At 36.1% G+C, this 18722-nt stretch overlaps 1 protein-coding gene across 1 annotated transcript in view; it reads left to right on the plus strand.

Moving 5' to 3' along the window:
• The window catches only part of Kcnu1 (potassium channel, subfamily U, member 1), a 171084-nt gene that overhangs the window by 27106 nt on the left and 125256 nt on the right, over positions 1-18722 (plus strand). The window contains exons 3-10 of the mRNA XM_013024211.1: positions 1011-1072; positions 2127-2217; positions 3302-3413; positions 4975-5050; positions 6775-6850; positions 8218-8388; positions 9206-9297; positions 10283-10393. Of these exons, the coding sequence (XP_012879665.1) occupies positions 1011-1072; positions 2127-2217; positions 3302-3413; positions 4975-5050; positions 6775-6850; positions 8218-8388; positions 9206-9297; positions 10283-10393 (791 nt within the window). The remainder of the gene's footprint in view (positions 1-1010; positions 1073-2126; positions 2218-3301; positions 3414-4974; positions 5051-6774; positions 6851-8217; positions 8389-9205; positions 9298-10282; positions 10394-18722) is intronic.

Consider the following 18722-nt stretch of genomic DNA (forward strand, 5'->3'; position numbering starts at 1 on the left):
AGGCTACAATGCTTGATAAGAAATGTACTCATTATCTTGCCCATGTAATTGTAACCCCTCTGTACAGTATTTTCACAATAAAAATAAAATAAAATAAAAAATTCAGAGAGGCTGCCAAGAGTTCACAGAAGTGCCTGGAGGGCTTTGAATGGACAGTTCTCCGACTGCATTCCACAGGTCTAGCTTTGTTTCAAATTTATTTCATTGGTATGTTACACACATTCCTTTTCCTCTCACATTCACCCTTTTCCCTCTTGTCGAAGTTTAGACTATCCTTTAGGGTGGTCATGTGAGGATCTGTTTCTTCTATCATAGGCAGCTCAAATCTAAAATCTTTTCTGATAGCTCTTATACCATGTAATTAAGAACCACCTCTAGGAATGGCAGGACACACAATCTATTTCTTCTGACACATATTAGAGCTATATTTAGGCAAGAGAAGTAAATATTTATTGGTTTAATGAAATGCCCAATACATATTTTGAATGAATGATGGCCAAAATGAACATGAGAATAATGATTTTCTCATCCTCTCTTCTCCCCCACAGTAATAAATATACACAATATTTTTTGTTTGTCACATTTTATTTAGTTGGTCATTGCATGTATTCTTCCACAGTGTCACAGTTTCGTCAGTGTATAGTAAGTGTTAAAATTTGTTAGTTTGATCCTTTCTTTTACATATTTTTATTATCAAGGTGATGTACAGAGGGATTTCAGTTACATAATAGCTATGTACATATGGCTATATAAGATGATGTTAAGCAAAATGAACTTCAAGACATGGACATAAGGGGTTTTTCTTTGTTGTTGATGAAGTTTTTAATGTACTATGTGATTTAGTTGTTTCCTTTGTTTGTTCTTCCACTTATAGTATATCCTCTGTTGTCACAATAAAATTTAGTTTATTGATTTTAAAAAGAGGAAGCGCAGTGGTATTGGTTTATTTGTACCATGCCAATAAAACAGATTTGCACATTTGTCCCTGCTTTGTTTTGCTTTGTTTTTAGGTGCTCCTAGTTTTTGTACTAAGCATCGGATCTCTTATAATCTATTTCATCAATTCTACTGAGTAAGTAAAATTCTCTGTCATTTTTGTCTGCTGTAAGAGAAACTTAACTACTTTGACATACCTGCTCAGGAATAATGTTTAATACACTTTCCCACAATACAGACACGTAGGCAGACAGACAGACAGAAACACACACACACACACACACATTCTCCCAGAGGAGTAAGTGTGTAGTGCACATACTTACTAGTGTAGTCAGCCCTAAGCTCAATTATATAATAAATTGAGAACTCTCCCTTATTCTGCCATTCCCTGTTGTATGGGGGACACAGACCCGCCTTAGATTCACCAGGGCTCCAAGCTTTCAGTGTCATCTCCTTACTTGAGCCCTTATGAAGGGCACTGAATTCTTTGGGTGTTGAAGTGTATGTTCAGAGTTTTGAGAAAATGCCGGACCTCACCTCAAGTAAAGCAGCATCTCTTTTCTGAAGTATTTGCTTCTCTAGCAAGCTTAGAGGGGTTTGTTGGACTAAGCCAATTTAATCTGAACTCCATGCCAATCTTCTGGAAGTCTCAGATGAACTAAATTATGAGCATGTCAGATCCCTCAAAGTCAGGACATGTTAGAGAACCTACAGAAACTGAGTGTGTGTGTGTTGTAAATTCCTAAAGATCTTATAGGAAATTATTTTGAATTTGATTCAAATAAGTCCATTTGTCCTATAGCAATTCTATATCAAAATATAGACAAGCTTAAAAACACCCTGACTTGATAAATGGTTCTGGAAATCAAGAGAGCCACATGATGTGTAGAGCAAAAAAAAAAAAAACCCAAAACTCTATTGATAAAAATTGAAATAGAACCAACAATCACATGACAGAAATGGTGGGTAATTTTCCTGTTATTTCCAGTTCCCTGGGTGGTCCAATTGTTTTGTTTATGCATGGCTCTACTCCCAAAAGAAAGGTAATTTTCTTCAGAGCTCAACTTGTGTGTGAACTGACCATCCAGGTTGAATGCAAAGAAAATTGCCTGCTCCCTCATTTAATTCATTTTTAGTAACATAACTTTTACAGTATTCCACTTTGCAAACTGTCTTTATTTCTTTTCCAGCCCTGTTGGAAGCTGTTCTTCATATGACGATATAACAATACCCATTGATTTGATTTTCAATGCTTTCTTTAGTTTCTATTTTGGGTTAAGAGTAAGTACCTATGAGAAGTCGGAGAAAACACACAAATACAACAGGAGCAAAATTACATAATCTAACCAGGTTTGAAGGGTCTAAGGATCAAAGGTCTGTGCTCTTAGCTGTTCAGTAGATGCAATGAGACCGAGTCCTCTCTCCAACTCAATTGAAAACCTGTCATAATAGCCTTCTATGGTATTCCACCTGCCACAGAGAAAGCTTCACCAGTAATCACAGGCTATTAGAACAAGCATAACAAGTCCCCAGAAGAGTTGATGCTTACAATAAAGGCATATGTTCCACTCAACTATGTAAAGTGCTTGTGCACTTTGGTTTCATATTTTGTTAGTATTTATTAAATGCTCCCTTATTTTGGAAGCATTTATTAAGCACTCCCTGGATCTAGATTTTAATATATTCATATATATAATGGTGAGAGAGACTTCTACCTATCTGTTTATATGTCTGCTTACCTACAGACACATATGTCCATGTCTGTAGACATACAAAAACAAGACTTTTAATATATGTAAACATGTCTTGTATACATATCTTTGTATGTGTATCTATGTATATTTTTTTCTGTGAGCTTCCTAAAACTTTGAACACGTGGATGGTCAAAATCTCCTTTTATAGTAAGTAAGACTCTGGAACTATATATTTCTTACTCTAAATAAGGAAGCTCATAGGGGCTATGACCAGCTGAACTAGAGAGATGCACCTTCTTTATTGAGAAACACCATTAGTCAAATCTCTTCATTCCTCACAGTAGCAGGTTTTATATACATAATTATGTACATTATATAATCTATGCATATATTATATACATATGTATAATTTTATATGTATGTATATAAATCAGAAAACTTTAGAAGCAGCAAAAAGCTCAGTATTCATTTATTGAACACCAATTAAAATCACAATTTCTGTGTCTATGTGTGCATCTGTATTTTGCATAAAGATGTATGTTTTTGCATATGTGTAAAATGAAGTGAAATCAAGTGAATGAAATGTAACTGAAAAATATCATTTTCATATTGTGTTCACTTTAAAATTCCTTAAGGTAACAGAATTTTAGGTGTTATTTTCTATTTCATAGTTTTTGGCAGCTGGTGACAAGATCAAGTTCTGGGTGGAACTGAATTCAATTGTGGACATTTTTACCGTCCCACCAGCCTTTATTTCTTATTATTTGAAGAGTAATTGGCTAGGTAAGTCTGTTGTGAGAGTCACTACAGGGTCTAGAAGAAAGGTTCAACATTTGGTTAAAAGTATTCAATTTTTAAATGCCTCACTGATATTTAAGGAAATCCCTGGGCCATATGCATAGAAACACAATGAAACTGAAAAAAGTGTGGTATGAACAGGGATGGATTCCCATAACTCCTTTGAAAACTTAACTGTTAATTTGACAAAAGAAATACCATGAAACTGACACTGGGGAGCAGGTGGATGAATGGAGAAAGGAATGGTGGGTGAATATGGGAAAAGGAAACTAAGAAACTTAAAGGGGATAAGTGGGGTTTAAACAGATGGGGAGGAGGGCTGGGAAGGTGGCTCAGTGGTAGAGTACTCGCCTTACATGCATGAGGCCCTGGGTTCGATTCCTCAGCACCATATAAGCAGAAAAAAAGCTGGAAGTGGCGCTGTAGCTCAAATGGTAGAGCACTAGCCTTGAGCTGAAGAGCTGAGGGACAGTGCCCAGGCCCAAAGTTCAGGCCCCATGACCGACAAAAAAGAAAGAAAGTAATAAACAGATGTGGGAAGAATGATGGCCAGTGTAACACTGATTAAGATATTGTACTCATAAACTGACATGTTGAAGTCTTTTTATATCTATTTAATGATAATTTTTAAAATATTTTTTAAAATCCCTCCCCCTTCATAGTATGGTTTTGCATACATTTGCAGAGGCTATTTGTTAACCTTGGAGTATAGCAATGCACCCAGTATTTGTAGGGACATCATAGTTATTTATAGAATAGCTATATCCATAATCTAGAAAGCAAGGCTCCAGCAGTTTATTCCCCTATGACACCAGTGTGCTGGGATTTCATATGGGCTATGATATAAAAACAACTCCTGGTCTATAAAAGCTGATCATCAACTCTAGACCTATAAAACATATTTGGGACCTATTTAGTTGTTTCATCTTTAAGATAGTTGTGGTAACTGTGAATAGCCATTGAGTAGCTTTGATCAGGTGTCGTGTCATTTTCTATTTTGGTTTAATTCTGTTTTATAGAACATAACCCCATTCCATCCCCTCGTGTCATCATTAGCAAAACTACATAAAAGAAAACATCCTATAATGCTGAGAATCATAGCATAGAGTTTATGTTCATAAAGATTGTATATGTGAGGTGTTTAAGTGCTTTAGGGAAATGTTGTTTTCAATTCTGAAGAAGAGTTAGAATGAAATGAAGAGTGCTGATTATACGTGACATGTGCTTCCACATGCTTTTCGTTAATTCTATAGCTATATGAGGGGGTACTATTGAATCCCACTACATAGATGAGAAGCTAAATTGAGGAGATTGCTTTAGGTAACAATAGCTAACAAGTGTCAGAGATAGTGCCCTTTATCCTACAGAATTATAATAAAAGTGCAATATGATGTAATATAGTAATCTCTAGTATTACATAGTATCATACACCACTATATTTATTATATCATATTATATCTTTCATTTCTGGGAGTGTAGCAAGTCAGGCTACTTCTAGAACGACCCTCTTCCTTTGGCAGCTTTACCCTTTTTCATTGTTTTATAGGGTTAAGGTTCCTCAGAGCTCTAAGGCTGCTAGAACTGCCTCAAATCTTGCAAATTCTACAAGTCATTAAGACCAGGTAAGCACCAACCCTGTCTAACATACTGTTTGCTTAGTAGTTTGGTTTAGAAAGTTAAAATATTAACTGGACCCCCAAAACCACTATATCTCACCAGAATTTCAGTGCAAAAAGTATGTCATCTGTGATGCCATTCAATTCCTCCTACTGTATTATATCACACAGTGGCTGAAGACTGTGCAATCACTCTAAAGAGATGTGTTATTTTTTGTTTAGCAAAGCTACAGTTTATAACTCTATTTGGGTTTTAAATCTAAGTCTCCACCATGCCCCCCATGAAAATAATCAGCCAACTCAGAGACTTTGTTCCTGTACATTTGTTCTCTTGGTTAGATAAAATAAGAAATGCTTCTGTAGGCAGAGATGTAACAATTTCTATGAGCATGACAGCTTTCTGCTAGTAGCAGTAAACTGTTGCTTATAGAAACTGTACAACACATGTGGTACAACACATGCCCAGCCCTCGTGAGGTCCTAAACTCTAGTTCAAACATCAAATTTAAGAGAGAGAGAGGGAAAAACTACAATATTTCTATAGTTTCAAGCAGTTGTCTGTCACCCCTCATAAATGTCTATACATTCTCATTAGAAATAGTAAATGCTGTCCAATGGATCTCTTTGCTGAGAATGTGTGCATTGTGGAGAGGTTTGAGTAAGAAATGATAGCTAGGCCTGGCAATGGAAGTCCATGCCTGTAATCCTAGCTACTCAGGTGGGTAAGATCTGAGGAATGCAGTCCAAAGCCAGCCCAGGCAGGAAAGTCTTATCTCCAATTTACCACCAATAAACTGGAAGTGGTGCTGTGGCTCAAAATGGTGGACCATTAGTCTTAAGCAGAAAAGCTTAGGGATAGCACCCAGGCCCTAAGTTCAAACCCCACAATGGACCCCCCCCCCCCCCCAAAAAAAAGAAAGAAAAGAAAAAAGAAAGAACCTACATGTGTCCTGCCTGCAAGCCATAGAGATTTCACCTAAAATCTAGGAACATCCTTGGTAGACTTGGCCACCTGATTTTTTTCCTTCAAAGATGCTGGTGTAATTTCAGCAATCTGAATGACTCTACATTTTTGTAATCTACAAAAAATTTATTTTTTAGGTCAGGCCCATACCATGAGCTGCTGACATTTTGGACCATTACTTTAGACAAAATAATCATTTATCAAATTTATGTTATATTATATTGGGTGTGCTGTTCCTGGGGCTTGAATTCAGGGTCCAGGTACTGTCTCTAAGATTTTTTTGCTCAAGTCTAGAGCCCTATTACTTGAGACACAGCTTTCTGACTATTTTGGTGGTTATTTGGAGATAAGAGGCTCATGGACTTCCTTGCTCAGGCTGGCCTTGAGCACAATCTGCAGTTCTTAGACTCCTGAGTAATTAGGATTACAGTCGTGAGCCACAGGTGCTCATCTTATTTCTTAATATTTAAAGCTATGTAAAACCAGGCTAGCAGATAGCACCAAAATCAAAATCTACAGGTTTTTAATATTTTGTGAGAATATGTAAATTTTAGAGTTGTGTTTTTCATACTCTAATGTGTTGAATTAAGCAAAGATCTGTAACAATGCAGATTGACAGTAGTCTATTTCTCATGAGCTCAGGTGATGCCTATTATTTTCTATCTGAACCCCACTATGAGCAGCAAGCAAGGTTTCAGAGGGTGTATTTATGTTGTTTTGGGAGCTGCATAAGGATACACAATAGCTCTTTGTCTTTCTTTCTCTAGTAATTCAGTGAAACTTTCCAAGCTGTTAGCAATAATTCTCAGTACCTGGTTCACAGCTGCTGGATTCATTCACCTGGTATGTATCTCTTTATGATCCGTACCAGCAACTCTTACAATTTTAATATGAGGTATCCTCCCCAGGTTCATGTATTGAAGACTTGGTTTCCAGTGGAGCTATACATTAATAGATGAGGCCTACCTGGAAAAAAGTGAACTAGGTCCCAGGAGGTATGGCCTGGGTACCTGTACTTGCTCTGCTTCCTACCTAGCAAGAGTTAAATAAGCGTCCCTATCACATCTCCACGCCACTACAATGCATAGACTGAACCGACTGAACTCATAAGGAAAAGAAACGTCCTCTTTTATAGTGGTTATCATGGGTATTTGACAGATGTAAAGCTAACTAGCATAGCATTTGTCAGTATGAGCCTCCTTCCTTTGAGAAATGGAGAAAAGCATGCAGAAACCAGAGGTTTAACTATTTACTTCCTCCTTCTAGGTTGTTTTCCAACCTCATATTTGCCTTAATTATGTGACTCCCACATCGAAGGTATCTCTTTCCTTCTTCCAGCTTCCCAAATCTACTCTTTGGAAAGACCTAGTTCAATGTAAAAGTATATGCAAGAGGTAGTGTTTACTGCTAAATCTTCATGGAAGTTGGAGAATTCTTGAATTTAAAACAAATGTAAAAAGTCAAGCTACACCAGTGCTGAGGTGTAGCTTAGTAGTAGAGTACTTGCTTATGTGAAATCCTAGGTTTTACCCACACCCTCTCCCCCCCAAAAAAATATGTAGAAGTAGAAGCAGCAGCAGAAAAGGAAGGAAACAAAGAAGGAAGGAAGAAAGGAAGAGAGGAAGGGAAGGAGGGAAGGAAAGAGGAAGGAACATTATATATACTTACAAATTGTGTATAAGCATAAATATTATGACAAATGATACATGGTATATATCATGTATAATAATGATTATGTGTTATATAGACCATCTGGAATTATCTTTTTAATCATGGGAAAGATTTTTGCCTAGAAAAGGAGATTATTTGGCAGTCTGGTTTGGTTTGGTTGGACATATCACAGCTCACTGAAATGATGCGCTCACACTATTTCCCTCTATGGTGTTCCTAATCTGGTTGCAAAATGAGAATGTGTGAGAATCGCTGGAGTCTCTTGGCTGAGGATACCATAGTGATGATGTGCCTTGTGAAGAGACAGGTAGGGTCACATCTCTCCTGTGGAATATTTCAAATGCTGAAGACAAGCCACTACCCTTCAGACACCAAGCTTTACAACGACTATCCACGATTTTCAAAACTTTCACAGCAGGCTGATTAGCATGTGACCTTTTATTAAATTGAGTTATGAGTGAAATCAATCCAATATTTTGCCTAGTCTTTCTAAAATGCTTCATTCCATTCATAGACCTAATTCTTCTTTCTTTGGACAGGTAGAAAATTCTGGTGACCCCTGGCTCAAAGATAGAAATGCACAGAACATGTCATATTTTGACTCCATTTACCTGGTTGTGGCAACAACATCCACTGTTGGCTTTGGAGATGTGGTGGCTAGGACATCCCTAGGACGGGCCTTCATCATGTTCTTCACCCTGGGCAGCTTGGTGAAGAATATTCCTATTCTTTTTTGAATATAGCTACATAAGCTGAAAAAGCATTTGGTTAATGATGAAAAATAAGGCAACGTAGGTTTGAGAGTGAATGTTGCCTTATTCAATGGAGGTATCATATGATACTAAAGATGCATAGATTCTGCATTTTCCAAATTATGTCCCTTGGAGTCAATAATGCAATTATTCAGTTTCCTGGGACAAGAATGGTAGACAAAGGGGCCTATTTTCCTTATTAGGCTCTATATTTATTTGAGAGAACTTGTCTTTCTTAATCTTTGCCTATCAACTTAGTCTTTAAAGAGGAAGATATTTAAGACATTTGAGATGTGATCTAAAGAAAGTTCTGTTCCATCCATGCCAAACAAGTAAGACTCATGACACTCATGTTTGATGATAAGTAGACATCTGTGCTTGATTCAGAATGGTATCAAGAACAAAGGAAACTTTCCTTTAGTGACTTTTCAAGGTTCAAATAATTTAAAATCACTTATTCTAATTTTATAAGTATAAAATCACTTGTTGTGATTTTACACTAAGAAGAAAGGTATAAATCACAAAAGGAGACAAAATTGGCAGGGAAAGCTATCTTACTATTTGCCTTTGCTTTGATTACTTCAAATGTGGTACAGCATTTATTAAATTTTAACCAAATCAGAAAACTGAAACATAAGGAAGACAAATGTTCTCCTTTTTAAAATGTTGTTCTCTATCATAACCCATGCTAAATAAGAGGAAATTTTATATAACTTCTTTCTTCAATATCCATCAGAATAAAGAGACCTACGATTTCATTTGTTGATCATTTTAGGTGCTATTTGCAAACTATGTCCCTGAAATGGTAGAACTTTTTGCTAACAAGAAGAAATTCACCACGTCTTACCAAGTTGTGAAAGGGAAGAAGTAAGTAGTGTTTCATGAACAATTTCTACAGTTTTAACTGTGTCATTATTCATGGATCTCAGTCTCAACACCTATTGCCTACCCTAGTTACAGAACCACAGTTGAATATATTGGCAAGACCCTTTATTTACTAAAGAGGGCAATACTAGAATAAACACCATACAAATACAATGTTTCATGCTTGCTATGAGTTACTATGTAGATGTTCATGAGAGCATTAAATGAGCTATGTCATTCTAAATAACACAGAGAGAGAAAGAGCTCCAGAGAAAGCAATGGAATTAAAAGAGAAAGGAGAGAGGGAAATAGATAAATTCTCCAAAGAATGCTATTAAATTGTGAATAACGGAGTTCACAAGGAGAGCATACATGCTACAGTAAGTCCATTGTAAATTACAAATAACTATGACAAATCCAGCAATAACAATCACATTTCTGAAACTGTATATAATAGATAGTTTGATGTCAAGCCCTTTTGAGAGTGAGCTAGAATACTACACAAAATGAATGCTTTTTTTTCATGTAGAAGATAAGAATCTTTAGTGTTCCTGGTTTTGAAAGCTGGGCCATTCAGACTTATTTACAACCAAGTTTAATCTAATTGTCTCTAAACCCTGGCTATAGGCGATCTTCTCTATGGGTTCTGTGCCATGGAATCAGTTAAGGAAAGATTTTTTAAAAATTCACAAACAATTATATCTGAAATGAATTGTACAGATTTGCTTTCATTGTCTCACTGTTCCTTATACCATATGGCATTCTCATCTTAATAAATATTATGAGTAATCTAGAGATTATTTTTAAAATATAGAGAGGAATATTGTGTAGATTGTATGTAAGTATTATGCCATTTTACATGAGGAACATTAAGCACCTGCAGATTTGGTTATACTTGGGGTTCTTAGAATCCATTCCCTATAGATGACAGGATACAGATATACTTTCTGTTCCTCAGATGACCTACCTTCCTGTTCTCACTGCCTAGATTCATCGTGGTCTGTGGAAACATCACTGTTGACAGCGTCACTGCCTTTCTGAGGAATTTTCTCCGTCACAAGGCCGGGGAAATCAACACTGAGATTGTTTTCCTAGGAGAGTGAGTATAGAAACATGGTTCATGGATCCTGAGTTAACATATATTTCTATTTGTAAATCACTTTGATTTTACTTTGCTTTGTCAGTGCTAGTGAATGAACTCGGGGCTTTGTGCTTGCTCAGCTTACTGGCATGAATAATGAATTCAGGCTATTTTTTTCTGATTATTTTGGAGTTGGAGTGTCATAAACATTTCTGCACAGCCTGATTTTGAACTGTGGTGCTCCAAGTCACAGTTTCCTGAAGAGATAGGATTAGAGAAGTAAGCCAATGATACACCCCTGTAAAATATATTGTAATTTTTATTAATTTTTTTATAGTTTTTAAGTAGTTGTGCAAAGTAGTTACCATTCAACAAATTTCAGTTGTAAATACTTTCAGTGGGATAAAATTATCTGTAGTCTTCATGTTTATTATGCATGAAATAATAATAAATGAGAAAATAGAAATTTAATCTTATGCCTAGCGTTAACCTATACAAATATTTTGAAAATATTTCTAGTTGACTTTCTGTATATGTACTTAAATGACTTAAGTGGCACTCTACAAATAGTATATACATTACTTAGCACTTATCATCATGAATGACCATAATTTTGCATAAAAGTCTGGTGTCTTTTATAATTATTATTTCAACTTTTCTTAGAGTTGGAAAAGTAAAGTTCACGTTGCAGAAATTATTGTCCTCATTATGCTTGTGTTCTATGCAGTTCACAATCAGAGTTTAAATTAGAGTTTGTCAAACACTGAGAATAGACATTTGACCGAAATAGAACTTTTTTTTAAAGTATTGTTTAAGAATACAAACTGACTTTTTGCTATTTTACTTTACAATTGTCAACCTTCAAAGAGATTGAACAATTTTGGTTTTCCACTATAATTCTTCATATTTTTATATTTTCTCCTATTAGAAGGGTCATTTCTTACTTTATTGAGAGCTTTTGGTTTGTTTTGGTTTTTTTATTTTTTCGGTTTTTATTTTTTTTTGGCAATCCTGGGGTTTTAACCCAGAGCCTGGACACTGTCCCTGAATTTTTTCTCTCAAGACTAGTGCTCTACCACTTGAGGCACAGCTCCACTTCTGGCTTTTTTGGTCCTTAGTGGGAGATAAGAGCCTCACAGACTTTCCTGTTGCTGCTAGGATTGCATGTATGAGCCACCAGTGACCAACTAATATGAGGATTTTTTGTTGGTTGGTTTGTTTGTTTTCAATTTGTGTTACTTGGATTTGAATTCAGAGCTCCCACCAGGATAGTATTTTACTACTTAAGAGTTAGTCCCTCATATTTTTCTCCATCTTTTGCTTTATAATTTTTTCATGCTTTCATTTTAGAAATAAGATTATATTCACATGTATCTGCCCACTGATCCCTTTTAACTTCTTGCTTTTCAGACATTCTTTGACATCGCTACCCTAGAATTAAATGAATGTTTCCCTACAGTTTTTATGTTTCCATGATTATAATTTTTAGTATTCAGACGCTCTAGGATTTATTTGCTTCATAGGTAAAATGCTAACATCATTATTTTTCTCAAGTGATTAGTTTTTCCAACATCATTTAATAAATCAGCCAGCTTTAAAATGACATTCTGATCTTACACAGGATTGTATCACAATCTTCATTTCTTTTATAATTGAGTACTTGCTCTTTTACATATAATATTTCTAGTCCACCATGTATTTGCACTCCGTACATACAACATGAAGTCAGTAGTGTTTTCAGCAACTTTATGGTGCTGGTGTTGGACAGGCAACAGTTGTGGTTCCTTATCATTTTAATGACTTTTTTCCTAAAATCTGTTCATTATTTGAATCCTTAACTATAAAAAAGTTAAAAGTAGGAAAGAAAATGTACTTAAGTAAAAATAGTGACAAGCTAATCATTATAATCCAAATGAGATGATGAAATCATTGTATATGAAAAAGAATGTATTTTTCTTCTGTCGCATTTTTTGGTCTAATGTGAGTTTGTTGTATGCACTTGTAAAGAAAACTAATAACATTTTAAGTGGTAGGTGTACCCATTTAGAATCTTGTCTGTTGAATCTATAATCTGATGGCTCCGAAATTTCCATCTTCCACTTGATGTTTCCTATGGATTATAGTCACATTACTAATTGTTTACCAGAAGTTTCTACTCTTATGTTTCTATGGTCCCTCTTAATCAACATTTCCAAATATGAGTGTGTATCCCTTTTGCAAACAAATTAAGAGGAAGATCACAAATACCATTTCTCAAAGCAAAGTGTCAGTGGCTCTTGTCTGTACTTCTAGCTACTAAGGAGATTGAGATCTGAGGATCATGTTCAAAGCCAGCCTGGGCACAAAAATGTGTGAAATCCTTATCTCTAATTCATGACCAAATAATCCAGAAGTTGAGCAGTGGCTCAAATAGTAAGGCATTAGACTTGAGCAAAAGGAAAATAAGCTAAGCACCCAGGTCCTTAGTTCAAGCCCCAGGACCAACACACTCATACACAAATATAAAACCCAGAAAACCAGAGTGTTGTCCTTGGCATCCCTGCCTCCCTCAAACCCTGCATGTATCTTGATCAGTAACAGCAATCTGGACTCACAACTAAATTCTGATTCTGTTTTAATTGCTCCATCTCCACTATCATAATCCTATTCTAAGTTAAAGCTTGTCTCTACAACCCTCCATAATGATTGCTTAACTGGTTCTTCGGCTCTTAAAGTCTTCTGTTGCCTTGAATAACCACTTTGTTGTCATCCTCAGCACCCAAAGTAACCTTTCTTATCCATCCTGTCTAAATTGATGCGCTCCAATTTCCTCTCTCCCATTACCTTGTTGCTTTTGAGGTGATTATTACATTTGAAGTAAATTTCTTCTGACTACACCTGTCAGTATTTCCTGTTCTGTATATTCTTACTGCTCCTCCATTTAAAATTGGCCTCTCTCCCCCTTTGAATCTGAGCTGGTCTGTGACTTGATTTGGCAAGCACAAGGCAGAAAACGTGACACTGGTAGGAGTCCTTGCTTTTAAGGGGAATGACAGTTTTGACTTGTGTTTGGAGCCCTAAGCCATCCTGTAAAATCTCAGACTACATTACTTAGCCAGCTCCAAGCAAATGTTCTCATAGAACTGAAACCATAATTACATCAGTAAAACATAGCGGTAGACAGTGCAGTTCCCCACTCCCAGATAAATATGCCCACATCCATGGCCCCATCAATGCTACAGAGAATGAGAGAATCTCCTGGCTGAGAACAGCCAACCCACAAAATCACAACAGTTGTCTGTCATTGTTATTTCCTGTCAAAACATTCTAGAATGATACATTTTGCAGGAAAGGATAACGGATCGCCCACCACCACCAAAGAAAGATGGTATGATGACTGAAGGGCTATTATTCTAGAAGCCAAAATCTAACCTTCTATTGCAACTGGTGGTAGGCAGAGACTCGAAGGTTTGTCTGGAAACTTGAAGGGACTGAAAAGCCAATGAAGAAGCTGCTGCTGGTTGCAGGAGGAAGAGGATACCATGTTATCAGGGTACAATTTAGGTTACTGCAATAACCTGAAAAATAGAAAATGTACCTATACAATTTGGAAGCTCAGATTGCCCCCAAAGAATACTGCAATTTACTTTACTCCTCTATGGTATTCATAGAAAATTGGTCTACATTCAAACCATTATATAAAGCAACTTAGAAGATCCAGGATAGCCCTCTGCAGCTGGCCAAAAATGTCAATGAGGAAAAGGATCTCAAAAGAAAGAAAACCAAGGGCAAGGTGCAGCCCCGATGAAAGATGGGGCTGCAAGACTATTAGGACCTCAAAAAGATTTAGGGTAGTGACCTGCAGATGCTCTCCATCGGGCAAAAGGAATTTGAAGAACCTTCCATTCTTCCCGAAAGCATAACATTTCTAAGTCTAAGGGATGATGAGTTGTGACTTTGGGGTCATGACATAAATATGAATAAGATTTATAGAAATCTTGCAATTTGCAATGCCTTAAACAACATTTTCCTGTAACAGTCCTGCCAGCTTGGAATAAAAGGGGAGAAAGGTCATAAAGGAAAAAATAAAAACAAAGTGACTTGGACACCCCCCTCAGTGTAGGCACAGGCAGAAATCAGGAAGAGAAAGCTACCCAAATACAAACACAAGGAACAAGGATGAGTTTGGCCCACAGGACACAAGGGAACTGCAAGGATTTAGAAAAATGAGCCAAAGCAATGGTCTGTGAACAAAACACATTCTCTGGCTGGGAATATTCAAAGATATTTCCAAAATTTAGAGAGATTTCAAGTTTGTGCGTCCCATTTACTAAATTACAAATATGGCAATTTTCCTGTCTCTGTCTCATCACAATGTGTTATCTATATGATGTGATGATGAAATGAGACTGTTGGGTTCCTATGTCTTCAGATTAGCAGAAGCGATGCTTACAGTGCTCAGTGGAGGTCTAGACTAGATTTAGAGGATGATGTCAAGGAAATTAAGTGAGATGGGACTTAGAGTGAGGAATCTTCGAGTGAGTGGCTACTAAGCATTTTGAACAGAGTAAGGGTGTGGAATCTTATGACTGTTTTTAAAGATGGCTGCAAGCAGTTCCTCCACAATATTTATATATATTCTCCTCCTCCTACCAGAAGTAGAGTATGTTCTCCTTCTGTTGAATCTGGCCTGGGCTTTGACTCAACTGGATTTTGGACTCCTTTTAGCTAATAAAATAAGCACAAGTGATAGTGTGCCCAGCACTTGAATTTTTGACAGCTTCTGTTTTCAGTCTTGTGGGGTCCTGAATGGATATATAGAGATTCAGCTATATTTACTTGGAGAAAATCTTTTATTCAGGACCAGAAGTTACAGCAAGTCTAGTTTATGCAACAGACATATAAATAATGTCATCTTGGTTGCTCTAATCAAGTAAATCTCTTGGCCAAACACAGCCCTGTGTCTCCAACACAGCATATGCAGCACAAGTACCAACTAGCTAAACCCAGTCAAACCAAATAATGCAAATAATAATAACAAAATTTCTAGTTATTTTAAAATGCAAATATCTTTACAGGAATTTATGTAAAACATTAGACAATTGACACAGAAATGATCATATTTCATTCTTGGATTACTTGCTTATTATTCTAACAAAAATATCTAAGATATGCTTTGAAGTTTCATAAAGATAAATTTATAACATTTCTAGTAAGCAATAGCCTAATTCCATACAACAACAGCTATGGTTAAATTAAGCAGGACATAATAAATAAATAGAAATTATAAAGCATTTGAAACCCTCAGTAGAGTCAATCCTAATGCTCAGAGATAAATACTCTCAGCTCTTTCATTATTTTGTGGGGTTTCATTTTTGGTATTTTTTATTATCATAGGTAGTATATGAAGGTTACATTGTGATAATCCATAAATGTGTACAGGATACTTTGAACAAATTCACCTCTCCTATTATGGTCCCTAAATCACACACTCCCTTTTTTAGTATTTAAGTTTAATTATTCTATCTCAATTTGTGTATGAACATATGCCAATCCTCTTCACCCCTAGTGCTCTCCTTTTCTGCTCTCCTGCCAGCTGATCCTGCCCCAGGTATTCCCCTTTTTATATTCAAATCCCATTACCACTATCATTATTTTTGGTATATAGTCCCCCATATGCATGAAAACATGTGATATTTGGCTCTTGGAACAAACCCAACAGAATGATCTCCAGTTCCATCCATTTTCCTGCAAATTGTGACATAATTCTTCTTTATGGATGAATAATAATCCATTGTGTGTAGTTACCACATTTTTAATCCATTGCAGTTATTGGTACCTAGGCTGATTCTACAGCTTGGCTACAGGGAATGGTGCTACAAGAAAGATGGGTGTGCAGATGTCTGTCTTGAGTGTTGATATATACTTCTTCAGAAATATGCCAAGAATGGCATAACATATCATAAGATCAGCCATTTTTCATTTTCTGAGGAACTTTCACACTCATTTCCATCAGAAGCGTGTAAAAGGCTCTTTCTCCCAACATTCTTGCCAGCATTTCTTCTTGTTTGCTTTCTTGATTGTCATTCTGACTGGAAATGGAGTTTTATTTGCATTCCCTTTATGTCTATTATTATTTGAGGTCTTTCTATGCAGTTAAGTCCCATAATATAATGAAATTTGATGGACCAACATTTGATACGTGTCTATATTTACTCTCATGGGATTGTTCCCTTTGTTACTATGAAGTGAATTCTCCTGTCTCCTCTGATTAACTTTCGTTTAAGTCATTAGATATGACGATAGGTACTCCTGCTTGCTTTGGGGATGCATCTGCTTATAAATGTTTTCCATTCTCTTATGTCAGTGGTATGCATTTCTTGTAGACAACAAATGGTTATGGCTTGCTATGAACCTATGCTCAACTACTAGGCTACATCTTCAACTTGTCTCAAATCTATATCCTCCAGATCTCTGATTCCCAAATAACTGGGATTATATGGGTCACTACAAACAGTCTGGAACTTGTTTCTTATATGGTAAGATTCAAGCATAAAATTTCAACTATTTTTATTTTTCCAAGACCAGTTATTGAATATACCCTTCTTCTGCTCAATGACCTAACACTACCACTATGAATAGTTATTATTACTTATAGTTATATTAATACTAAACTTTTTGTATGTTTTGTTGTAAAAAATACTGTACAGTGAAGTTACAGTTACATGAGCAAGGTAATGAGTACATTTCTTATCAAACATTGCTGCCTCCTCCTTTCGACATAGTGTCTTGTACATCTCATTGTTACAATGGGTGAACCTGTATCCCTACTTAAGCATTTTGTTCTTTCCCCTCCCCTCCCAGAATTAGAGAAGTGCATACATTATTTGCAATAACTAGTATATGTCTGGGACAAGCAGAAATGGTCAAATAAGATGATGTTAGGCAAAATGAACTCCAAGATAAGGTCTCAAATTGTTTTTCTTTCTTGCTATTGTTTCTAACATATTTATAAGATGATTTCTTTGTTGCTTTGTATGTCCTTTCCCCACGATATAACCCCTGTTTTCACTGTATTTGATGTTGGTATAATTTGGAGAGAAGAAGGGGAAAAAACAAATCATTTAGATAGAGGTACAGATGGACTCATTGCAACAATGAGATGTACAAGATGTTATGTAGAAAAATGAACTTTACAACTTTGGCTGGGGGGGGAGATGAGAGGGGATGGGAAGGGGAAACAAAGGAGGAAGCAACAATGGTTGATAAGAAATGTATTCATTACCTTGCTCGTGTAATTGTAACTCCTCTGTATGGTATTTTCACAATAATAATTTTTTAATGCAGGGCACTGACATCAAATACAGTGAAAAAACAGGGGTTTATACCTTGGGAGAAGAACATACAAGGAAACAAAAAATCACATGGTACATTATTAATACATTAGAAACAATAGCAAGAAAGAAAAGAAAGTATTTGTGTCCCTATCTTGGGGTACATTTCGCTTAACATCAACTTATGTGGTCATATATACATAGCCTTTGACCTTTTCTACTGTCCTACACATGTACTAGTTATTGCAAATAAGGGAAGCCATGGGACCTATGTTTCTTTGGGCCTGGCTTACTTCACTGAATATAATTTTTTTCCAGACCTATAGCTTAAAACATAGAATGGAAGCTTTAAAAATAGAATGGAAGAAAGACAGCCTCTTCAGTAAATGGTGCTGGCAAAAAACTAAAGCTAGATCCTTATATGTCTTCACTAGCCATACAATGGACAAAGGTCTCATATCTAAAATACTAAACTTGTTATGACTAAGATTGTCATAGTTAGATATGTACAGCTGTGTAAGAGAGTTGTATCTTTGTAAGATAGATCTTGTGAAGCTGTAGATATCTAACTATGAAAATCTTAGTCATAAAATGCTAAAGTGTGCCTTCCCTCTTTTTTATTTTTGTACTTTTTTAGTAGTGCATAAGCTTTTCTTGGCCTTTTATCTTTCATATAAATTTTACAGTGCTTTTATCCTGTGCTATAAAGTCCCTGTTCAAATTTGATGGGAATCAAACTGAAACGTTAAATTCAGAAATGAGTTTTCTACCTTAAATCCTTCTTTAAGTCTTATTACGGGGATCCATTTATTTAAGTATTATTTATTTGCTTTTGATATTATATCCTTTCTCAGGAAGAATGTTTCTCAGTATTTGGTGTTTCTTCATAGTATTGAAAATGTTGTTGTCTTATAATGTTTTAGTTGCTTATTTTTCATTCAAAAAAATATACTTGATGGGGCTGGGAAGGTGGCTCAGTGGTAAAGCGCTTGCCTTGCATGCCTGAGGCCCTGGGTTCAATTCCTCAGCACCAC

Source organism: Dipodomys ordii, unplaced genomic scaffold, assembly GCF_000151885.1.
Source record: "Dipodomys ordii isolate 6190 unplaced genomic scaffold, Dord_2.0 Scaffold4, whole genome shotgun sequence".
In the NCBI taxonomy this organism is placed as follows: Eukaryota; Metazoa; Chordata; class Mammalia; order Rodentia; family Heteromyidae; genus Dipodomys; species Dipodomys ordii.